This window comes from Manis pentadactyla, chromosome 18 (assembly GCF_030020395.1).
Source record: "Manis pentadactyla isolate mManPen7 chromosome 18, mManPen7.hap1, whole genome shotgun sequence".
Lineage (NCBI taxonomy): Eukaryota > Metazoa > Chordata > Mammalia > Pholidota > Manidae > Manis > Manis pentadactyla.
Window position 1 is genome coordinate 25,298,082 of NC_080036.1, and position 25,843 is coordinate 25,323,924.

General features: G+C 43.4%; 1 protein-coding gene across 8 annotated transcripts in view; it reads left to right on the forward strand.

Moving 5' to 3' along the window:
- Positions 1–25,843, forward strand: part of AGBL1 (AGBL carboxypeptidase 1) — an 834,111-nt gene that overhangs the window by 644,281 nt on the left and 163,987 nt on the right. For 2 of the 8 annotated variants that reach the window (XR_008994688.1, XR_008994687.1), the window contains one exon: positions 24,085–24,202. Coding sequence is in view for 5 of the 8 variants with exons in the window: in XM_057494793.1 (XP_057350776.1) it covers positions 4,468–4,672 (205 nt within the window). In the remaining 3 variants the exon portion in view is untranslated. Of the gene's footprint in view, positions 1–4,467; positions 6,687–24,084; positions 24,203–25,843 lie in introns of those variants that run through there. The other 6 variants (XM_057494794.1, XM_057494808.1, XM_057494806.1 and 3 more) reach the window with 4 other exon arrangements.

Consider the following 25,843-nt stretch of genomic DNA (forward strand, 5'->3'; position numbering starts at 1 on the left):
CTTTATTTCACATAAGAATGTCATCATTTTCCCTGCATTTTTGAAGGGTAGTTTTCTGGTTTTAGAATTCTAGGTGTAAAGTCCTTTTCTTTTGATTATGAAAAGCAAGTGTTCCATTTCTCCTAGCCTCTGTGGATTCTGATGAGGACTTTGCTGACATTCAAATTATGTTTCCTCTATAGCATCCTTCCCCTTAAGTTTCTCTCTCAAAGCTTTCAGGATTTTTAATGTATTTTTAGTTTTCAGAAGGTTGGCTATAATCTTTCTTGGTGTGTCTTTGGATTTATCTGTTTGGGGTTTGCTCAGGTTCTTGTACTTGCAGGTTGTGTCCTTTGCAAAATGTAAGAAGTTTTCAGGCATTACTACTTTGAATACTTTCTCAGCTTCTCTTTTGGGGTCCTGATTAAATGAATGTTAGATCTTTGGTTACAGTCTCACAGGGACTTGATGTTTTGCTCATTAATTTAGTCTGTTTTCAATGCTGTTCAGGTTGAGTGATTTCTGTTCTTTTACTTTCAAGTTCACTGAGTCTTTCCTCTGTCCTTTCCATTCTGCTTTTGAACTCACCCATTGACATTTTTATTTAGTATGTCATCTCTTTCTTTGCTGAGACTTTCTGTTTCTTTGCCAAGTTTTCTATTTATTATTTAATACTTCTCACTTCTAAAATTTTATTTGATTTTTCTTTATAGCCCACATATATTTATTTAGATATATTTATTTATTCCATAGCTATATATGTATTTTTTGTTTTGGCTCACATTTTCTATTTCCTTACTGAGACATTCTGTTTTTGTTCATGCAGGCCCAGAATTACTCAGTGGAGCTCTTGTATGATGTCTACTTTAAAATCCTTGTTAGATAATTCTTATATCTATCGCATGCTGTTGTTGGCATCTATTGGTTGTCCTGATTCTTGGTTTGATGAATGATTTTATACTGCAAGTTGGACATTTGAGGTGTTATACTCTGGGATGAGGATCTTATTTAAATATTGTGTTTAACTGGTCTCCTCTGATAGCCCTCAGACAGGATCAAGAAGGACCTTGTTATAGCCAGGTGGGGGTGATGGTCTAATTTCCCCATTAAGCCACATCAACACCCAGTTCTGTGAGTAATCCTATTACTGGTGGGCAGTGGTGAGAGTCTCAGCTCTCCAGTGGGCCTTCACTAATACCACCTGGGTGGAGAGGGCAGGAGGGCCTGTCACTGCCGCCCACTGACAGTGACGGAGGACAATCTTGTTACCGACAGTTTTGCATGTGGAAGCCCAGGCTCCCCATATGGTGCCACTGGGAGTGAGTGAGGGTAAGGGACATCATTATTGCACATTGGGTCAGGCTCCTTGTTCTGCCTTCTCTGATGCTTCCTCATAGGGGAGAGAAGGGGATTGTGGGTACCTCATTTCAGTCTGTTGGAAGTAGAAATCTGGGCTCCCTGCTTTGTTGGCCCTATGGGGTTTGAGATGCTGGTTTTCCTGTGGTGTTTGGCTGGAGTAGAGCTATTATAGTTTAAACTTGTCTTTCTTGCTAGGCTGGCTCTTCCCTCATTATTTGGCGAGAGCGAGCTAGCTCTTATTAGGGCTCTTTAATCTGCACCTGTTAGCATTCCCAGGCGGTCAGGTCCTCCAACTCCAAGGCTGGGGTACATGAGGCAAAGAAAACCACAGCAAGTCACCGCCATGCTGGCCTTCAGGTCCTGAGACCCCTATCTGATCCCCGTCTTCTCTCCATATTTCACCCACATTTCAGAGTTTTTCTTATGTTCACTTTATATGTAATATCCAGGGTAATTTGTGAGGCAGAAAAGGGAGAACTACTTCTCTGTCAATACAGAAGTGGAAGTCCTGAATACATAATTTGATTCCCTAACTTATCAGATACTTACATAGATAGCACTTGGGCAAATAAGTGAGGAACACAGACTATTTTAGGCCTTCTTACATTGTATATTATATATATATTGATCATATGTTGTATTTATGACATATATTATATTGACTTATATGCATATGAATGACAAAGAAAACCATATTTGTTTGATATCACTAAACTGCACCAATGTGGTGGTTACAGTTAATTCATATATAAAACCTTTGGAAAAGAAATCAAGAAAAAAATAAGAATTTCCCAAAAGATAGTCCAAACTATAGATTTTTCTACATAGATACCTGCTATATGTTCAATCTGGCAACTTACCATGTCTTCTGTGTTCTCAGCACATGCTCCGTGTTCAATGGGCTAACATGAACATGAATCAGAGACAGGCGTGGACCTTGTTCAGAATAAGACTACAAACATTATTCGGGATCAGAACAAGCTAAATGAATATGTAAAGATGAATATTTAGAGGGAAATTCCAAGGAAACGGAGTTATCAAAACAGTCATTTGGTGGAAATTGAGATGAGCTTTTAAAAAATAATGTATTTTATTTCGTTGGATGTTGAGTTGGAAGATCATTTTGGGTATAAGAAATCAGTTATGTGAGTAAAGGAGAGGAGCGCCATTCCGTCTGGTTGGTTTGAATAAGCGCAGCAAGAAACAGCCTGACTACGTGACTGCAGTGGGAAAGGCCCACATCCTGAGTGACTGGAGCAGATTCCACAGTGGATGAAAGGCAGGGCCTCCTTAGGAGAAGACTGACCTGGTTGTTTACTCATGGATACCTGCCAACTGGACCTGTTAGGAACATCCTATCCATTGATACTCACATTGCATCAATGAGCGAGGGAGAATTACTGCAAGCTCCTGAATCTGGAAGGGGCATGATAAAAATTATGTTTTAGTGAAGTTATTTGCAGAGCTGATTTGAACAGTTTTGCAGGAGTTATTGCCGGAACCCAGGTGTGAAGCAACAAATCTCAGTGCATGCTCTGCTTCAACGTGGTGTTTCACCCTCTTCTTTAGGACCCACAGTAGAGCAGTAGAACTGTGTTGATTGCCCTTGTCTTGCAGGGCACTCTGCTAGAAGCATCTGTGTGTTTTCTCATTTAGTATTCACCACTCTGGAGGTAGCATCGTTGCCATTCTATGAGGTTCCAGGGCTTCCCAAAGCCCCATAGCCAGGATTTAACCCACGCTTGTGACATTGGACAGCACTGTCAGCTTGGTCCCTGGGATCATGACAGCTGAGTCACAGGCACTCAGTGTTCTTGATGACTTGAGCTCTTGCCTTTCTTTATTCAACTACTTTATCACCCACAATCCTGCCTGTAAAATATGATAACAACTTAATGCTGTGGTGCTGTGGAAACAAGCTTCATATGTCTTCCCCTTCCTCTCCCTTCAGGCAGGATCCCACCAGACCTTCTGTTTAGAGTACTGAGGGCCTGGAGAGCATGGAAGCAGTTCCCATCAGTCAGGAGACAATTAAGAAACTGGCCTCTGATTCATTTCCCAAGCTAACACTTAACCATGCCTGTGATTATCCATTTTCATTGTTTATGGCGAGGCAGGTGGATGAACAGCTCTGCCTGACTTACGAAGTGCTTGCCTCCCATAAATCACAGAATAGAAACCCCAGCACAGTTAATCCCAATTGGTTAAGTCCTAAGTAGAGAGTGATTAGAATGTCTTCAGGGAAGAAGATACTTCATGCAAATGCAATAGATACACAACTCCTTGGGGAGAAATTTCCCTTGCTCACAGTATGTGGTCAAGGTTTGTTATCCATTCCTGTTGTCCTTTTCTATTTCTCACTGGCCATCCGCTGTTGATATTCCAGTTGTGAGTAAACTAATATAAAAGGTGATAGGGAGATTATAGGGAACTACAGACATAGTAGGGAGAGAATTCTGTTTGCCCACCTATTCTCCATTCTCCTCCTTATTAATTTCAACCTGGATTAATTTTTCCAATTCCAATAACCCATTCATCACGATGAAGGAGAGCTATGCAATATACCCATAGTGCTCTGAGCTAGAGTGTGACGCAGGTATTTTGACTCTTACCTACCTGAATTCCAGTCCCACTCCTTCCTAGGCATAGATGACATGATATTCTCAGATACTCAGTGACAGCCTTCTCTGGTCTTTCAGTTTGAGTCTAAAGGACCCCAAAGATCTTAAAGATGTGAGGTTGTCCACATCCTCTGACTGGAAGTCCTCTGAGTGGACTTAGAAATGCAGATTTGCAGGCAATGGAAGAAGGAAACCCAAAGATCATATATGATTCCCTGGCCCCATCTCAAGGACTTGACTGAGGGCCCAGGGGGCTGGGTATGCAGCCCCTTTAAAGGACCAGGAGCTGTGGGGATGGAACCTCAGAGAAGATAACCCCTCCTCTCCTTTTCCAATTAATGTCAATGTTCCTTCCTCTGCATAATTTCTCTTTTCGTTTCCCTCTCCTTCACTGCCACCTCCCTCTTTCTATTTCCCTTCCCTCCTGCATTTTCCCTCCTTTCCCGTCTCCCTCCCTTCCTCGCCTCCCTTGCCTTTCTTCCCCACGTTTCCCGGGAACCTGCGGCAGGTGCCTCCGCAGCAGTGCCACCTCAGACCTGGACGATGAGCCCTTTTGCATGGAGGAGATCGATTACGGTACAGACGGGAGCTCAGACGGGGCAGAGAGCTTCTCTGAGCTGGACCAACAGATCCAGGAGTGTGCCTTCCACAAGGGAGAGGAAGAGGCCGGGGGGCCGGGCGAGGGAGCTCCAGGGCCTGGTCTGCGTCCCTAACCCTTGGACTAGCAGCTCTGTCGTTTCTTCTCCATCAGACACACGCAACGTTGGTACAAAAAGCCAGCCCATGCGAGCTCAGCAACCCTATTTCTAGATTTTGTTCCAGCCTCATTATGCGTAAAAGGCTGACTGCTTCGTATTTATACCATGTTGCACACATAGTTAGATGGCCTTTGGAGACTGTGCAAGCTGCTGTTGTTCTAGAACGAGACCCTCAGATTATCATGGATCCTCTCAACCTTGCTCTGTGCTGGAAATTGCAGTGGATGGAATTAAGAGGATGTGGGCTTTCTTCTCGGCTTCTCAACCAGAATTCTAAATTGTTTGAGTTGTTCTATGGATGTTAATTCTTATTGTTGTCTCCCTGCCATAGCATCTGAGCAAATCAGCAGAAACCATGAACCCCACTGAGACTCTGAGAGTCTTGGCAGGGTCTTCACTTGCCAGATGACTGAATACAAAAGGTTGTGTGAGTGTCATTCCTTGGTCTGTCTTAATGTATTTATTTTACAGATTCAGTACAAGGCCAGGAGCCTTCCTAGATTCTAGAGAAGGGTCACAATGCTGAATGAGACATGACCATTGGTCTTTACAAATTTTAAAATCCTGTGAATTTAAGCCACTAGCCATAAGACAGGAAGCAGCAAGACATAGTGGGAAAATCATTCATTTCAGACTCAGACAGATGTGGCTCATATCTAGGACTTGGCAGTTACACGTCATGAGAACTTAGGCAAGTAATTAAATCTCCCCAAACCTCAGTTTTCTTATATATACAATGGAGATGAGCATATCTATATCAAAAGTTATTTTGAAGATGAAAGAGGTAATATATAAAATGTTTGGCACATGCTAGACTCAATGAAGTTGGCTTATTTTCCCCATCACCCAAGCAGAGCATTCCATTTAAATATTCTCACAGTTACAAAATAGCAGTCTCCAGAGTAACATGGTTGGAAGACATTTTCTCTTCCTGGAGGGGCATCTAGGAAGGAGGTTCCGTGGGAGCAGAGCCTAGGAGGTCGGGATGGCTAAAAATAAGTGAAGCTGGACCAAGGCCCTTCCGCAGGCAGAGAGAAGCAGCCTAGAGACGTACATGACGAGGAGCGCAGGGCCCACTCAGAAAGGATGAAAAGGGATGTGGAAGGCAGATGTAGGATGGGAGATTAGATGGAGAAAATATGTTAGGTCCAATTTTGTTTGTCCAGATGCCATGTATATTTAGTTAGGATTATTCATTTTGGCTAGGAGAGACGGAAAATCCAAAATAGCGGTAGCTTTTGAAAGATGGAAGTCTAGTCATCTTTCAAACAGAATTCCAGATGTAGACAGGCCAGGGCTAGTATCCTGGGCATATAGTGTCAGGGCCGTGCTTCTATGGCTTTCTAGATCTGCTCTGTTGCTTCTACTCTTAGTCTAAGATGGCTGCTGAGTATCAGAATCTGCATCTATATCCCAGTCAGCAAAAAGGACAGGAAAAGGAGAACATCTTCTCTGTATGTACTTATGTATAAAAAGCTATATGTAACACTTTGCCTTAATCCCACCATCCAGAAAGTGGTCCTGTGACCACAAGTCGCTACAAGAAAGGCCAGAAAACATAGTCTTTATTTGAGGTGGGTCCAGCTAAAAATGTGGGATTTTAATACTAAAGGGAATAATGTATTTTGGGAATCAAATACCTGCCAAAGAGCTTTTCCTGATACACCAATCACCACCAAGAGATTTTGGAAACAGAATAACTTCAGAGAAAACTCATAGCCCACACCTCTAGACCAGCAGGGAACCACAGAACAAAATGTTGCCATGATTTAGTCCCCTGGGAGAGGAGAAAGGCATGCGTGCTATAATTTAGGGAGTTGATATTATTGTTACTATTAGTACTGGTAATTGCTTCTTTTTCCAACTCTTCCAAAGTCTTTGCTCAGAAATTTATTTGTTCAGAAATCACATATTCAGCCTTTATAGGAGGACATTCAGAGTTTTGTAACATATGTAAGAGGTTTGAGGGAAATAACAAAGATGCTGACTTCAAATCCAAGCTAATAACATCCCTTCACTTTGCTCATAGTCAAAATTTCCACTATAAAATAGAGGATCACATAATGTTTCTCTTTGTTTCCTGCTTTGAGGAGTCAAGAAGATGAAATGGTTGAAAACGTAAATGCTGGGAGGGATGGAAATAATACTGTCCTCATCACCTGTTTGTACCTTGGCTCAAATGGTTTGTAGGATTAGTTTCTAGTCATCTAACATGTTTTTGAGAGAAATGGCGAGGACAGGTAAATTTCTCTGTGGCATGTTTAGAAAAGTTCATGAAATATTCGATTCATCCATGTAACAATCATATATTAAACACCTACTATGTGTCATATACTTTTCTACACTCTAAGGACACAGAAAGACCCATTGTGTGCTTTCAAGTTACTCATAGTTCAGGGGGAGATGAAAAATAAATATTTTTATACAGGGGCCATTATGGAGCTATGCAGAGGATAATATGGAATCACCTAATCTAATGGGGACAGCAGTGGTGGGAAACGTCTACCAAAAGATGATAATTTGGGTGATTCTTGAAAGATGTGCAAGTAAAAAGGAGAGAAAAGACATGCTAAGAAATGGAAAAGGTTTGTGCAAAGGCCCTGTGGTAGGGTTAGAACATGAAATAACATGCTTAGTGTGATGGTTTAAAGGATGTGTTTATACGTGGGGAAAGGGGAGAGAGACAAGAATGAAGTTGAAACTGGCATCAATCTAATCAAGCAGCATTTGACATACCTGATGAAAAGGTTGAACTTTATTCTGAATGTACTGGGGGAGACAGCATTTTCAACAGAGGCATGTCCAGGTCTGATGTTAGCAGGTATGTATCAGTACCACTGCCCGCTTGTTCACGACTCACTGATTGGCATCTTAGCTATGCTGGTCATTCAGGAGTCTGAGGAGTACTTTGGATGTGAAGTCATCATATTTGAAGATCAACAGGTTTGTGGTGAGTTGAGAGAGAATGCGTGCAATTTGGAGCCACTTAGAATCCTGGGGGCCTGTGAAGTTGGAAAGGACCCCTACAAGCTAGAGGTCCATCAGCAGGACAGGTACATGCAGAGTTCTAGGAACCTTGGTGGAGGTCCTCAGCCGTTGAGCCCAGGTGCCAGTCAGCTGAGGAGTTGCTTGGAGGGAACAGGGGAGTGGGAGAGACCAGACCCCCTGCCCTTTCCGGGAGGACTGGGGGCCACTCTGTGTCCCGCCTCACCAATCTTCAGTCTGGGGGAGGTGGGAAGGACTCTCTGCCAGCTCTTCCTGCCTGGCCACATGTTTCTTGCTGGCCAAAACACCATGGTAAAGTATTCTGCAAAACATGTCCTTCAGAACTCAGAGCCAAAGGAGATGACTCAAGAATTCCAGAGAGTTGTAGGCTCTGATGGGAAACAGATGTGGTTTACAGTGTGCAGAGGGGATGGGAGTCTAAAGAGGTGATGGGGGCCAGGCTCTGCGCACAGCTGTCCTGTTCCAGCTTCAGTCTGCAGGGCAGGGTGAGGACTGGGGCATGGAGGCGTTGCGGGGTCCTGCAGTTGCCTGGGGCAGCCTTGAGCACTTTCTCTGATGGCCAAAGGTGGAGAGCTCACTTTTTTCACCTCTAGGATTGCCCTCTTGGTAGTAGGAAAGCACAAGGCTGCTTATGATCTCCAAAGGGTCGTGCTTCCATGACCCCTCACAGTGGCATCTGCTGGCTCTTCTTGACAATTCCCTGAAGCAGTAAAGTCTTTGGCTTCATATGTCCTGCAGGAGGTATCCTAGATGTCTTTGCCACCTGGCCCAGCTCTCCTCTACAGACTAACTTCCCACCATCCCCTGATCTCCTCACTCTGCCGTGGGATGTAGGTTAATCTACCTCACCACCTGTGTGCATCTGTGTGGACATGCACACGGATGCACACACACCACTTCTTGAGCCAGACAGCTCCCTAGAAGCTCTATTTGCTTTTTCAAACCCTTTCACATTTTTCTTCTGTCTCTGATAAGCAACTCTCATTATATCATTCGGGGGTTTTGAGATCCAGTTCAAATATCACGTTTCTTCTGTAAAACCTTTCCTAATCACCTAAGCAAAGCTATATAATCTTTCTTCTGTGCCCCTATTGTACTATTCATATGTCCCTTTTATAGCATGCTTGTTATATATAATTTTACTTATGCATTTTTACAGCCCACCCTATAGGCCAGTGCATGGAGAACTCTTGAGATGAATGTCCCTGCTATATCTTTCTATCTCTTCCAGCACTAATATGCTTGAAGGCAGTCAAAAATGTATCTTTCCCCCAGCCTCACGTGTAGACATCCGATGTCTCAATGAAATCCTATACATTTCCTTAAATTCCTCTAGAGCTTGTTTTATAGGAAGGGTGATTGGTTTCCCATAAAGGGCATCTAGCTCAAGTACAGCCTGGTCTCTCAAGCTGGTGGTTGCCATAGAAGACTGTTTCCCATGTAGGGCGAACTTAACAAGGAGCAGGGTGACCTTGTCCTTCCCCGTGTTGTGCAAATGTTTAGACAGAGCAGTGAGAATAGAGGAGCAGAGTCCCTAAGAATCTCTGGTGGCTGCAGTATTCATCAGGGGCTCTGGACTGTAGGCTCACTTTGGTGAGAACTGGTGCATGGCTCCATGTGCAATGCGCCAACTTGGCTGCCTTCGGGACCCTGAGGCATGAGGGTGTGGGAATTGCATCTATTGACTCCAGTTCCTTTTGGGCCTCCAGTAAAAGGATTCAGAGCCACAAAGGACATTTGAAAATAACCTAATCCTTGAGTTACAAGCTCACATTAAGGGTTGCCAACACAAGTGAGGTCATGTCACACCCTAAAGGGGAGACATTCTCACACACAGCTTCCATTTCCCAGCCTGGACAACTGAGCTGGGGAGTCAATTTCACATACCAAGGGGAGCTTCTGCTCTTTGCCAAGAGAAGGAGCTTCCTTAGAATGCCTGACATTAGTCATCCATGTTTCGGATGCAGGGCAGTGGCCGGCACGATGCGTTTGATCATTTGCATTGGCATTAGAATGATGGATTCCTCTTGTCCTGCTGGAACAACCTGCTCCAGCTCCCTGCAGGCTCCAGTCTCAGAAAGACACACAGACAGTAGCCTGGTTACCCACTGTGAAAGCTTTTCAGGGGCAAAAATAATTCGGTAGGTCTGGAGCCTGCTGCTGTCCTCCCCAGAGATGCCCTTTCTCGTTCACCTTCAGTTTGAATTCATGTGTGCCCAATGGATTTTTGAAAAAAAGTTTTGTTTAGATTTTTTGATAAAAATGGATTGTATTGCAGATTTTCAGTGTCTCATCATAAAAAATATGCGATGGTATATAACTTAAAATCATCTCTCGCACACATTCCAACCCAATGGGGCTGAAATTGAGCTTGACTTCCCTAACCCTCTCTCTGCCCCCACCACACACACAGACACATACTCCAGGGCTTTAAACAAGAAAACAAAGTGCGTGAAGGAAGGTTCAGCACCAGACACGTGATCATCAAGGCAGGGGAGAGCTAAATGATGATGCTACACCATGCTGTCATGCAGAAATGGAGGTGGAGAAATTTTGGTAGGAGGTGAGGCCCTCTGTCTTCAATACATGACATAAACTGGTCTGACATGTGTATCTTGAGCTGCTCCAACTAGTTATTCTGATGAGGAGCTCTCAGTGATCTCTTATAGTCTTTTATAGGGCCTTTGGGGGTTAAAATGATGTCTTAAAAGCAGACAAGTATTATGGCCACAATGACCCCTCCCTGATAAAATCATGATAATAATTAAGTATAATTCTTTGGTACGGTTCAGTTGAGGTGTCTGAGTGTGGCCTGGTCTTTGGGCATCAGGGTGAGAAGTGGCATTGAGGTCGGTTCGGTGTTGGCTGGAAGGAGTGAGGAAGCAGAGACCAACGGTCCTGCCGTCCAGGAAGTGGACATTCTTGAATATAATAATATTAACCAGGCCCCACCCATACTTCAATCAGAAGAAGTTATTCTAGAAGGTATTTGGGGAGGAAAAGCTGGTCTGTGTCCCTACTGTGCTCATAGCCCCTCATTTCAGTTCTTACTACCATTTGGTGCAATAGATGGACATTATTATTGCCATTTCCAAAGTGAGAGTCAGCTGTACTGAAAGGGACACTTCAGGAGGGATGGGGCTGGACGCTGCTCCCAGGGGAGCCTGACTTCCCACCGCACCCTCCCATTTCCTCAGAGGAGGGGAACATAAACTGACCTGTGACAGTCGCAGTGAACACATGCCAGATATGAAAACCTACCACGTACAGCAGTCTAAGGCCACTGCACAGGTTGTCATGTTTATGCTTCACAGCCTAACCCTACGAGGCAAGCCGTCTTGTTACACTCACGTTGTAGGTGAGGATGCTGAGCATGAAAAAGGAAGGACTTACCAAGATTACACAGCTCAAAAGCCGGAGGTTCATGATTTTCACACAGTCTGACACCTGAGTCTGCATTCTGAGGAAAATGTCTCTTCCGAGACCCATAAAATAGCCTTTCGGATGCCACCAAGCAATTCTGTCTCTAGGAAGGGACGTTGTGGTGGTGTCTCCAACCCTTGACTCAAATATAAATAACTCACGCCGGGCATCATTGCAGGACGCGCCACTCCACCTCAAAACCAGATCTTCATGATCTCCTCCGCCGTGTCCGCTTCCAGGTTCCTAAACTTGGTCATGTCAGTGGGACTCTGTGATGCCTGGTTTCTCTGTGTGCCCAGTGCATGGCCCAGCAAGGTGGGCGGTCACATCTCACTGAACAGGCATGATCACTGGTCTCGTCAAGCCTTCTTCTCAGCTTTGGTCTGGGTCCGCCTACTGCTCTCTCTCTCTTCTTCCTTCATTTCCCACCTGGATTTCAGCAATGATTTCCCCACCACTCTCATCACTTTCGATTTTGCCTCCTCTCCAAGCCTGTCTTCCCGGCACAGCCAGATGATACTTGGAATGAAAATGTGTTTCTATTGCTGCTGCTGACGACCTTTCAGCAGCCTCCCAGGGTCCCAAGGACAAGGCATTTGAGCACTTCCTGATCCAGCCACTGGCTAGCTTTCTGGTAGCCTCTCTTCACATAAACCCCAGCTGAAGTCATACAAAATCACTTCCCGTTTTCAGGAAGTACCTTCCTCTTTTGTCCTCTTTGTTTCCACCTCCTCCAGGCAGTCCTCAGTGACCCAAGTCCCAGAACATCTTGTAGATACCCTCTGATGGCTTTTGTTGCACTGTATTGCCAGTGGGTTCTCGGAGAACACAGATGTGCTGTTCACTGCTTTATCCTGAGGTTCTAGCACTGTGCCCAACACGTGTTGGGCCCTTAAATATATGTTGAATGATTAAGATCTTAATTTGCATGCCAAAGTCCCCTGAGAATGACCTCCTCCCTGTTGCCTCAGTTACCTATTAATCACAGAAGAGCTGCAGGAAAGTAGGACACTCCTATGTCCAGCACACCCAGAGCAGCAAGGAAGCGTCCAGGAAAAACATCCCTCAGTGCCCTGGTCTGTGGTGCTTCCTGCTCTGTGATTTTCCAGAAACAGCTTCCTTTTTTCCCGCAAATGGCCTGTAGAGGTCAGAAAAGGGCCTTGGTTTCCAATCACGACTGTCCTCTGCCCCCATTAGCATTCACCCTGAGTGTCTACAATTAAGCAAACCTAGGCGCTGCACATAGGAACGGAAATGCATTGACTTTAATAAAACAGAGTGTAAAACAACTTTAGATTGACTCCAGCCTTGTTTATTCTTGCACACTTGTAATTCTGCCGCGGTATATTCCCAGTCAAAGAGAGCATTGTCCTGGGAACTGAAGCATGTCCCTTCTTCACTGGGCTACCACAGCCTGTCCGAGGAGGCAGGCCACACCAGGCCGCCGCTCCTGGTTCCTGGGAAAAATGCTTTTGCATTTCTTAAGGAAAAACAATGACAAATAGAAGGATCTCTGGGCACAACGGGAGGAGCGCCCACTGATGTCCTAATCCTCGCCTTTGGGTTTTCTCATGGATGTAAGTGCATTCAGAGTGCAGAATAAATATGTAAGTAATAAAAATGGAGCCGGCACTCTGGTAGCCAGCTGCCTTGAACTTTAGGAGCTGATGATTTTGTACTGTGCGTTACTCCCTAGCATATGGGAAAGAGCGTTTGACCAGAAATTAAGAATGCACAGTTTGAGGCCCAGCTCTAGCACTTCAATGCATGCCCTTGGGGATGACCCTTCATCTCTCCAGGTCTCAGTTTCTCCACTGGAGAGCTGGACCAGGTGAAATCTGAAGTCGCTTCTATTTCTAATATCCGTTGACACGATGCAGGCCGGCCTGTGGGTTCCTCCAGGCGGGTGAAGAGGCAGCGTGAGGTGGTTCACACTAGCGCTCTGTCCCCGGAGGGCCCGGGGCCAGGCCTGTACAATGATCTTTTCAGAGCCCAGACCAGTGTGGTTGACATGCTGCCAGCGCCCAGCAGAATAAAAGCTTCCGAAATCAGGGCTAAAAATAAATAATGAAACGAAGTAACAGCATAAACAGGAAGACCAAAAAGTCAGTGGGGTGTGCGTGCGTTGAGAGGGGTGAACTGAGTCAGCAACCTGGGGGGTGGGGTGGTGAAGAACCCACTTCAATGTCATCTGCAGTACTGGCCTTTCAGGGGGCTCTGGTGGGGAGAGAGCTCTGGCTGGGTGGTGCCACCCGGGGCAGGATGCCTGAGATGGGGCAGAGTGGGGAGGGCGCACTCTGGCTCATTTCCTCTTGGCTGCACAGTTGACCCGCCCACTCAGCGCTGGCTCTTTGTTGGCATTCAGAATGAGTTCTTTCACAGCCTCTCTCCTGCCGCCGGACCTCTCCTTGGGCCCAGGCCGGCTGCTCTTGTTGACCTTGCCTCTCAGCATTTGGGGCCTGCTTCCTCTTTGCACACACTCAGGGTTGCGAACAAAATGACTTTCTGCTCTGGTAATTTGGGGTGTGATGTTGCAAGAGGTCCAGGCAGGCAAAGGCAGCTAACAGCTATCAAGCATGTTTCCTGTGCCAGCCCCTGGGTTAGGTGCATTCAGGCATCGTGCAAGGAGACAGTGGGATAGCGGGACCAGAACAGGGCAAGTCAGCACGTGGAAATCTCCTCCGCTCTCCCTGTCTGGCTGCTTCAGGTTCTCACAGTGGTGAAGGGTAGAGCTCCAAAGCAGATGGACCCTCTGTTTGGCAAAGCAGTTTAATGAATTTGTGGATTTGCAAATGTGAGCCTTATTGGGATACAGGACAGAATTGCTCTGCTGTGCATTAGATAGCAATGGGTCAGATCAGGGCGTGTACACTGGCCGGAAGAGAGGGGAGGAGGCCTCCCCAAACCCAAGGAGCAAAGAGGATTTGCAGGAAATCCTGACTCATAAAGAAGTGATGTCTAGTGTTTAATATTCATTTGCTTCCTATTTTGTGGGGTCTAATTTCACACCATCCCAATGCCCTCAAACCTTAAGAGTCTACTGCCGCAAATAGCCATGTCCTAGGATTTTGAGGAAATGGAAGATGAAATTGTGTGTTTCAGATAAAAAGACTGTGGGTAGAGGTTGACAAGGAGAATTCAGGGGAAGCAGGAAATCTGGAAGTTAATTTCCAGGGCATCACACTATAGCTTGGAAGCTTCAGGCAATTTATTTGGATATGAAAATGATGTTAATCACAACTAAGTTATCATGAGCACCTGCCATGTACCAGTTCTTGGGTGGAGGGTTTATTATTCATAAATCCCTGTACAGTAAGTAACTATCCCCATTTGTAGATGAAGAAACACAGTCTCAGAGATATTCAGTAGTGTTTGCAAAGTAAGAAGCTAGGAGAGAGGCCACCTTGGGCTCTGAACTGAGTGTGTGTGTGTCCATCTCCTTTTTTCTACCATGTAATACCACCTAAAAAGAAACAACCCCTCCTCCCCTGCTGGTGGGAATGTAAATTAGTTCAACCATTGTGGAAAGCAGTATGGAGGTTCCTCAAAAAACTCAAAATAGAAATACCATTTGACCCAGGAATTCCACTCCTAGGAATTTACCCTAAGAATGCAGCAGCCCAGTTTGAAAAAGACATATGCACCCCTATGTTTATTGCAGCACTATTTACAATAGCCAAGAAATGGAAGCAACCTAAATGTCCACCAGTAGATGAATGGATACAGAAGATGTGGTACATATACACAATGGAATACTACTCAGCCATAAGAAGAAAACAAATCCTACCATTTGCAACAATATGGATGGAGCCAGAGGGTATTATGCTCACTAAAATAAGCCAGGTGGAGAAAGACAAGTACCAAATGATTTCACTCATTTGTGGAGTATAAGAACAAAGGAAAACTGAAGGAACAAAACAGCAGCACAATCACAGAACCCAAGAATGGACTAACAGTTACCAAAGGAAAAGGAACTGGGGAGGATGGGTGGGAAGGGAGGGATAAGGGTGGGGAAAAAGTAGGGGGCATTACAATTAGCATGTATAATGTGGGGGGGCACGGGGTGAGCTGTGCAACCCAGAGAAGACAAGTAGTGACTCTACAGCACCTTACTATGCTGATGGACAGTGACTGTAATGGGGTTTGTGGGGGGGACTTGGTGAAGGGGGGAGCCTAGTAAACATAATGTTCCTCATGTAATTGTAGATTAATGATACCAAAATAAAAATAAATAAATAAATAAATAAAAAAGAAACAACCCCCAGTGGCTTCTTTACCTTCCTGCCCCTTTCGGCCATCCATCCTTCCCCTCTCTCTTTCTTTCTCCCCCTGCCCCTCTCTCTCTCTTTCTCCCTCTCTCTCCTTTTCTCTTTCTCCTTTTTCTTGCTTTCATGATTCCTTACTCAAATTCAATTCGAAATGAATCTGTAATTTTCAACATCTTATTTTAAAACCTCCTCAGCACCTATCTTTCCCCACATACCTATCCATCTTACTTTTGCACCGCCTGTCTTCCATATTTCTAGATAGAAATGCCATGTGACCTTTTGAAGGGATCTCCCAGGGGTAGCGGATGGTGATGTGCATGTGAAATACCCAAAGCAAATGTTCAGAGCAACATTTTTAAAGATAAATAACATGAATTTCAAGCAGGTTAAGTGATCATAGAGGAATATGGCACCATCCCAACAAAATCAGATTTGGGTTAGGACAAGTAGGATTTCTCCTAAAGTGTCTGATGTGGGTCAGGAAATGATTTTTCAGGTCTCTATTTATCAAGCTCCTGAGTTCTGTGGACAGTAAAAGGTGATCTCCATGGCTGTGTTTCTTTTTTCTGTTAGAGTTCTATCTTGAAATCACCCTTGGAATAAGAGTGCTTGGGGTGCATTGTGATCTTACAAGCAGAAACCTATGAGATCATATAACCATTACCTAGTTTTAATTGCTACTCAATTTGCTTTATTAGACCAGGATGTCTGATGTCAAATCCCAAATTACCCCTGCCTCTCAACTTCATTTAACTTCCACTTACCAGTGCTCTGAGGAAGCCACCTCAACAAGGCCACTCAGCAAGGAAGAAGAGGAGAAACGGGACTTGCCCTCCCACTTCTGTTGGAAATGGAGTTCCATGTCATCTGCTATAAGTCAGTGACATTCCACAGAGATAGTTCATCCAAGTAAACTTCTGAATGTTTCGCTCTTGTTGGTTAGCTGGTTGTTGTTGTTTTTTTTCATCTCATCCAAAGTGACTCTAGGGTGACAGGACCAGACATATGACATGAAAAAAAAAAAAAGGCAAGGAAAATCAGTACCCAGAAAGTTGAAGGAGATTAACACCCAAATTCAGGATCACCCATGAATCACTGCCCATCCCCTACATACGCACACACATACTCTGCTTCCTAAGGAAAAACTTTTGCATGGAAAAAGAACAAAATGGAGGCTTCAAGCACACTAATTGGGTAACTGTTGCAACAGAGGAGCATTGCCGTGAGAGGAAGATGATGATAAATAGGTGTGACTGTGGCAGTCTCTCTCACGGGGCTTCATAGCTGGTGCCACAGTGCCTATGGCAGATGATATGGCAAAGATGGCACATGAGGGATGCCTCCAACTCAGGAGGCAGCCTCAGTGTTGGATGCCCCGGTGGGACTGGAGTGGGATAAAGGAGGAGAAGCAGGTAGACCTGCATCACCTGCTCTGCGATGGGCCTCCCGAGTAGAGGGCTGTCCCCTGGGTGATGTCAGTAACTGTGCCTTACCTTCATATGGCTGCAAAACAAATTACCCCACATTTAGCAGCGCAGACCAGCATCCCCTAATTACCTCACCTTCTGTAGGTCAGAAGTTCAGGGGAACCACCCTGAGTTCATTGCTCAGCGTGTTCAAAGCTGAGACTCAAATGTTAGCCAGCCTAGGATCTTATCTGGAGGTTCAGGAAAAGAATCTGTGTCTAAGCTCAGCCAAGGGGTTGACTGAATTCAGGTCCTGTGGTTTTAGGACTGAGGTCCCCATTTCCTTGGCTGGGGCTGGTCTCAGCTCCTAGAAGCTGCCTGTTCTCCTCAGCATGTGGCACCTCAAAGCCAGGAACAGGGTGTTGAACTTGCTTTATGCTTTGACTGTCTTTTTTCTTCTGCTACCAGTTGAAGGAAGGAAACTCTCTGCTTTTAAAGGGCTTGTGTGATTAAATTAGACCCATCCTTATAATCTCCCTTTTGTCTTATGACGGTAAGTCTTATGGCATAATCATGGCAGTGAGACCTCTTCATATTCTGTTCCCACCCATGATTAAAAGGGGAGGGAATTTTATAAGGGCAGGATTCATTGGGATGTATTTTTATGATTCAGCTTACCACAAATAATATCAGCCAATATTATATAGCATTCCCCACATCCCAGGAACATTCTAAGCAATATACATGTGTTAACTTTATACATATTTTTGCATACATTCACAACAGCCTTAGGAGGCAGATCCTATTATTGTCCTCATTTTACGTTTGAGGAAACTGAGGCACATACAGTGTACATGGCTGATATGTGGTTGAACTGAGATTTGAACCCAAACAGTAAGGCTCCAAGTTTGTGCCCAATTTCTTAACCACAACTCCACAGATCTCTCTAAAAATGTGCTTTCTTAGACAGAGATTTGTCCTTGCTCTATCCAAGCCTGAGTTTTAACATAAGACTTGGAGATGTTTAGTGGGACAAGGTAGGATACAGGCTCAAGGTGCCAGAGAATGCTTGGCTCAGATTGCCCAAGCCCTGGACTTTAATCAAGGCTTACATGTGACATCCCCACTTTTCTTGGACTCCACACTTCTAGTCGAAGTCTTAGCTAGCCATAGAGTAGGTATTTTCTTAGCGTGGCCCTGCCCTATGTATCCTTTGAAGTGGTGGATGTAACAATGACTGGTGAGGTGTTCAAGGTGCACCGAGGTCTTCATGAAATAGACATACCCCTCCCGTGTCCCTGTGGGTCTTCTTCCCACCTGAACTGAATGAAGACTGTGTTATGCAGGTGCTCAGGTCTACAAGAAAAACTTACTCAATAAACTGGTGCTCCCTACATGTGGACTTATTTGCAACTGTGCTCATGAGAAACTGAGGTAATTTTATAATTTTCAATCTTTCACTGACTAGGTTACCCTATTTTGGCCCAGATAGAAGATAAAGACAAATCTTTAAAGATCCAAATAGTTTAGAATTAGAAATTAGCTAAGCAAAGGGCTAAGAAGTAGGAAAGATAGTTTTTATAATAGTGTTTTATTTTCAAATGCCTTAATATAATAACTAGTAGTATTAAAATTATAAATTTACCAGTAATATCTCAGTGAGAGAAGACAGTTCATATAACAACAGCCACAGAGAGAAAGCAAAGACAATTCATTTTTTCAAAAAGGGAAACTAAACAGAAGGCAGAGAGTGACAACATTTAATAATTGTAGTTATAAATTCAATAAATCATACCTTAAGTGACATAGAATATCAACTGTGATCAAAAAGGGAATCCAAAACTATTTTTCATTCATTATTCAAAAAAGAAGATATAGAAAGATTCATAATGAAACAGCCCAGAATGGAAAAGAGGTAACATGTAAAGATTGCTAGGGAGTCATTACCCAGGAGAAGAACTGCAAATGCAAAATGTGAAGTTTAGAATAAACAGCAGAGATGCAGGGACTGGTTTAGGAAATTGCAAAAAGCATTCATCAGTTTATTATCAGATCTGTGAGAGAAGGCCTTGATAACAAGGAGGAGAAATTTTCGATCTGATAGGGGAGGCTTGACCAAAGCACATGAAAGATAAAAAGACAGAAAATGCAAAAGGGTCCCACCCAGTGCAGCACAGCAGGAAGGAACCAGAAGCATAAGGCTGAGGGGTGATGGCCGTGGCCCGAGCGATCCATCACCAGAGCTAACCATCAGTAACGGGGTGATGCGTCCATCTCTTATCTCTTTCCTCTTGTCTCTCTCTTACTCTCAGCAACAGTGAAAACATAATGAGTAGTAGGAGGCTGACTAGATCTGTTGAATTATATGGGTATAGGACAGATTAAGGTGAACTGGAAAGACATTCTCCTTCGGTTGTCCATATGATGCATTGACTTGACATTCAAAGGTCCCTGTAATCTAGTCCACCCCAACCTGCCTTTCTGTGCTTATCTGCAAATACACATGACCCCAGAGCCAGCCTCTCAGCCAAGGCAGCGTACCCACCATCTCCCAAGTCCATCCTGCACATTATCATCCACTCACCCTTCTCACTTCTCCACCCCCCTCCTTTAAGGCTCAGTTTAAACCATCCCTGATCTGAATATCTTCTGTAGCTCTTGCTCTCTCTGCTCCTCCATCTATGACCTCTAAAAGCATTTATTGTGCAATTAACCATATCCATTCATGCCCTACTAATTGGTCATCTATCTCTTTTATTGTGGTTTGATGCTTCACACGTATCTGTCATTTCTCAGCAATTGTGCTATTTACTCCCCGAGAGCCAGGCCATGTTGTTTTATAATATCGCTCATTATTTAGCACCTTTCAACTTCAGTTTGTTTACCTACACTATTATGCCACAAAATGGTCAGTGTAAAACTGCAAGTGAAATAGTATTTCCCTTATTGTACACACTAGATTACTGAGGCTTACGGAAGTTCAGAAACCTACCCTAAGTCACGTAGCTAATAAGTGGCAGAATCAAGATTTGAAACTGTGTGCAGCGAACAAAAATTCTCTGCTATCCCCCCACTAGGCTCTGTGGTCATTGCACCCTTCTGGAGTCTTCAATCCAGACGATGTGCCAAAACAATATTGCTCATAATGTACACACATACAAAGGATGTTCTCCGTAATTATATTTTAATTATTGCACTTTCTTCGCATATGATTTTTATGATTGTAGCAGGGGGATGGACTCCTAGCATTAAATCTAATATTTAGACATTCTGTCTATTCAGACATGCACACATACACAGATGTGTACACACACACAAACAGATGTTTGGACCATGGCAGATTAGCTGATAAGAGCTGCACAAAGGACATTGCTCTCCCAGTGGTACAATGAATGGTCTTCATTTGACAAGGACATGGAGAACTTCTAATCCCATTTAAATGAGAAGGTCTGTAATCTTATCAGGATGCTTCAGGGCTCAATTTTATTGCAAGGGTGCTGAGAACTTGCTGATTAGGTTTATGGCCAGCATATTCCTTGAAAGTAGAGCCCTGTTAGTTGTGATATTAGCTTTGAACAGTTTCCTCTTTTGAAAAGCTGTGTCAGTCCATCCGTTAATCAAAGTACGATAAATAGGGTTAGAATGCTCAGCAGGGCTGCTTTTTGTGTGTTTGGCTGTGGGTTCTAGCTTTGTTCCCAATTCAGGAGAGAGAAGCGTTGCAGCTCTGAAACGTATTCGCTTTTTCAGAAGTGGGAAGAAGCCCAACAAGTGGAGAAGGAACATGGGAGGGGAAGAAACCAGGCCTAGGTTATTTGTGGGTTACGTGGATAATTTGACCTCACCTCTGGGCGCCAGATAGTCTCCATGTACATAATGAGAATCACAACATTTCCCTACATTGTGGCTCTCACACTTCAGCCACGTAAAAAATCACCCAAGGGCTTGTTAAAACAGAGCACTAGGCCCCACTTCTGAAGATTGTGATTCAGTAGGTCTATACTGGGGTCCATAATTTGCATTTCTAATAACTTCTAGGTGATGCTGATTCAGGGAATGCATTTTTGAGAACCACTGTCCTAACAGACATGGTTTGTAATCCTAGGGTGTAGAAATACAGTGTTCTGTGTATTTACTGTGTATTTACAAGTGCAAATACTTGCAAGAAAATGTATTACAACACTAATAGGTAGGAAACATTTCCTAGCGCCATTCCTAAATATTTTATTCTGCTCCAATATCAATGGCCCGTCTGGTATCTTGGAGCATGTGGAGAAGTGCTCTGTAGTAGACAGATGCTCATGCTATTCATCCCTTGTTCCTATGTAGGTTAAGTTGCTGTCCACTAGATAGGTGCTGATAGGCTTCCTGTCATTAGTGGGAGCGGAGAACAGCTGTCACTGGACCAGCAAAACAGAGAACTCTAACTGCAAGAGAAGGAAAACATAATATCTGCTTATCATCCCCGCTTTTCTTCTCATTTCCCTTTTCCTTTACTCTCCCCCCACCCTCACTTGCTTCTCATGCTTTTCTCCTGTTACTTTGTCCCCTTTTACTGTCTTCTCTTTAGAAGACTTGAGTGTCTCTCTATCCTCCCATCTCTCCTGTGGAATTTAACGTGGATGGATTCATCACGGCCTGCTTTGCCAACTTCCACATCCATGACTTTATTTCCTCTTAGTTTATCCTCAGTACATAAATCTTTTCTGAACAAAGTGAATATCATTATTCCTAATCCCAGAAACCCAGAAGACTTTGAGCCTCTCAAGCCAAGCAAGATGTTTGCCAGTTGTAATGACCTTTTCTGAATAGGTTAGTACCCTGTCCTTGAACACAACTTGTTTCTAAGAGACTCAGTATGTATAGATCACTGTATTTGTGCCCAGTGACATCATAACCCTGAACACAATGGATTTGCCTCCTGGTCCTAAAGGAAGCTATTCGTTTATAGGCATTCCTTAGACTTAGGAAGTGACTTGTGTGAAAACTTAACCCAGCACCAATCAGAGTGCCCTTTACTGGATGGTGACTGTGCAGGTCACTCAGATTTTTCTTTGTTAAAGACTGACATTGAGACACATGCAGAATAAACAAACACAGTACTAACAATAGAACAAATGGTAGAGAATTGCTAAGTCACCAAAACAATAGTCTGGAGGGTTGGATGCCATGGGGCAACTGCTAGAATTTCAGTGGATCATCAGGGCAGGAGTTGGACTTTCAGAAATACTGCCATGACTTCAGCAAAGGTTTGATCCCTCAGAAACCTGGTGATACACTATTATAACAAACTATTTGAGATTAAATTAAGAATCTCAGTTACTTATGCCTGAAGCAGCTGAATTTACAAATAATAGGAAAAAAACATTTTAGACTAAGGTAAGGCAGAGGGCAATAATAAATAGATAAAAGATCCGTAGTATAATCCACAGTTGATCATTATGATCAGTAGCAACCACTGAAAGAATTATTTCCATGTACCAGCGAACTAGAAATTTCAATCGTTGTGTCTACCTGCCTATCACAGACCTCTAGGGCAATCGTTCCTGCCAAAGTAACTGGTGGAAAGACATACCTAGTCTACAATATTGCATATTACATGATCCTACCCTCTCATCGGCATCATTAGACCAAAGGTGAGGTAGTACTTCAAGAACAGCAAATATATATGTATATCAACACATGCCAGGTGCTTAAAATGTACGTACTTTATTCTATGTAAGTCATGTCTCAGGAAATAAAAATAAATCCAAAAAAAATGATAAGCTCAATCAATCAGATTCCTGTACGGGCCTTTCTAACTAATAGTAGTGAAATAGTGGTTTAGCTATCTCAGGGAATAGAGGTTTTGAAAAGTCACAAAGCAAAACTGAGGCCACATAGGATGATATGCAAACTGAAGGCATAAAGATGTTAAGTTCCTGTGATGCTGAGGAAAGAGAGTTAGAACAGTGGCACCCAGAGAGGCAAAGACAGAGAAAGCACACGGCTTATGCAGGACAAGGAGGGAGGAACCAGAGGTATCTTGTCCAAGAGATATCTTGTGAGCAGACCGATTTTTCCAGCCCAGTTTCAGTCCATATCAATCCTGACGGTAAACCTGGTTTTCCTTGAGGCTCAAAGATATCAAGCCACTTGCCTGAGATTATTCAGCAAATACAGAGGGGGAGCAGCTCTTTGAACTTAGGGGGTTGCTTCTCTTCTTTCTGTGACACGGTGGTATGTTTCAGAGCCCTTACAAATGGGGAAGGAGGTAACAGTCTTAATAATGAGTGTGCTCTTCAGTCAGCCTTCCTTTTTGTTCAGGTGCCATGCATTTTCTGTGTGTGTGCATATTTGAAGTATAGCCCCTTTGACAATGGAATGTGCCCATCTGTCTCTTCCATCCCATCCTCTTCTAATCACAAAGTTTCCCTTATTAAAGTATTTTATTGGATGAATGAACTTAGCTCATAAAGTTTCACTTGTATTTAACCAGTTTATTTTCACATTAGAAGTCAACAGATGTTCATTTAACCTGTGTTAATTTACGTGTCATTTAGTTTTTTTTCAATGTCTGCCATTCCTTTCTGCCCATTCCATGATTCATTTACATTCTTCTTTATTTCATTTTTATTTACCACTAACTACATCAGGCCTTGAGCAATTGTTTTTTTAAGTAAGAAAGTATCTGATGTAAACAGTTGTAGTAAGGAAAGAGCCTAGCATTTTTTGAGTGGAAAGACATATGTGGAGATGCTCTTTCAAGGTCTGCCCTTTGTGGCTCTGGACAAAAGGAATATAAAGTCATGAATGAAGGACTTTTATCCCACGTTTTCCTAGGCCTTGGACAGTACAAAATGTGCAGTAGCCAGGCGTCATAATGCCGGCTACTGATCACATGCCCCAAATACCAACTCAGACGTCTGACTCCACCCATGAATTCCACCACCTTTGCCTGTGTGGCCCCATCTCAGGGAGGACCGTCCATGTAGCATCAACCCTCAGGAGTGTGAGGCTCCCAGTCTAAAACATCACCATGTTATATAAGGGCGGTGTCCATAGGTTCCTTTCAGATAATTAGCTGAAGACCCGGGAGTTTCTAAAAGCTCAGAATTGCTTGGCAACACCAATCAGCCTGGTGATCTTCAGAGAGATCCAAGCTTTCTAGAGAGCTGATGTTTCCACTTTGAAACTGGCAGAATTTCTTACTTTAAAACTGGTGAACTCCCAGTAATAGCTGTCAATCCTTGGTGTTCAACTGAAGTCTTATATATCATATTCACAGATAAGCAGAGCTCGGGCTCTGGACTGCGTAAACCAGGAGCTGCATCTCTCGAGGCCATTTCCGTATCCTGCCTCCAGTTTATGGACACCCTGCAGCTGGCTAATACTTCAGCGAGCAGGTAGACAAAAATATGTGTAATGTGGCCATCTCCAATATGAACAGTCTATGCTCTCTCCTTTTCTCTATCATACTTGCTTGTCCAAGGAACCATAGAATAATGCTTGTATTTGCTATGCAGCAAATTCTAATAAAAGGGCACAAATATATGGTAAAGAATAATACCATCCATGGCTCACTCCTCCCATCCCCCAGAATGCAGTGCAGACACCAGCAGGATGGGAACTAGAATGCTGATGTTCTCCTTCCAGTTTAATTGTTGGTAGTGTGACTTTAGTCAAGGAAGGAAATCTCTGAAAAACTCTCTAGAGTGAAAATAAAAACCTTCCCTTCCCTTCCACTTAGAGCAACTAGGAACAGGTGAAATGATGCATGTAGCAACATATTTAACGAAATTCCTAAGTATCAGGAGGCAGCCTGAGAAGACAGGAGCAGAGGAGGGCTAGCAGGTGCTAGTGAGAGGGGGGTTGTCTTAGGAGATTTGTTTGTTTTATAATTTCCAAAAAACAAGGGCAGCCTCTGAAATGCTTACTTAGAGGTACTCATTTCAGTTTGACCCCTTTGTTTAATAAATGTTTTCTCTTTTTGTAGATAGTTATTCAAAAAATAAACAATTATTATGGTATGATTTTTGGCATATGAGTGGAAAGAATCACATTTACCTACCATGACATCAAACCGGTCTTAGCTTTCCATTTCAGGATTTGTGAATCTAAGAACTAAAATGATAACAGAGGAAACACCCAGGGTAGCCCATAAATTATTTTCATGAGCATCCACCCAAAAAAGCATTAAGTTTTTTTTAATTGAAAAAATACAGCAGGAGAATGAATCGTGGCTTTTTTTGATGTTGTTGTTTTGTTGTATTCTCTCCGTGCTAGCATGACTTTTTCATTTCACACATTTTGGAAAGTTTAAAGTTATATGTGTGTGTGGTCGGGAGTGGGGGGAGGACTTTGGGTGGAAACACTTGAAATTCTATTGAGTCACATTTTCCTGGAGTTATTTGCTTCTTAAAACAAGCCAATACCATCATTTATAACCATAACCCTGAAGGCATCCATAGTTACCTAAATGTATAAACAACATGAAATGTATAATTTGCAGGATCTTTAGCCGAGTACTTTAAAAATCTGAAATGGTTTGGGGGAAGGCATACAAGCAGTGGACAAAAATAACAAAAGAAAAGCATGTGTCAGGCTGTCTAGTGATGTCTATTAAAGTACTGTTTGTGGTTGTGCTTGGCATTCTAAAGGACAAGATAAATGTAATGGTGGAATCACAGAATTCTAAACTGGAATGAATTTGAAATGTGTCTTACCTCCTTTGTACACTTTACTAGCAGAAGTAAGGCTAAAATAAAATGGGGTCTGAGGTTGCTCAGCTAGCAGATGCAGAACACAGGAAACACAGCCATGTTTCCCAAGAGGTAGTCCAAAGATCCTTCCAACATGCTTCCGTTAGAGCCTTTTATGTCAGCCATTATTAATGTATCATGTACAATTCCCTCACATGCATATACACAACCAAGTAATTTTCCAAACATGGTGATAGAAGATGAGACCTGACCATTACCTTAAGGCTGTGTCAACACGTTTAAAGTGGGGAGGAGCTATGGCCATTACTCAGGTAATTTGCTTAA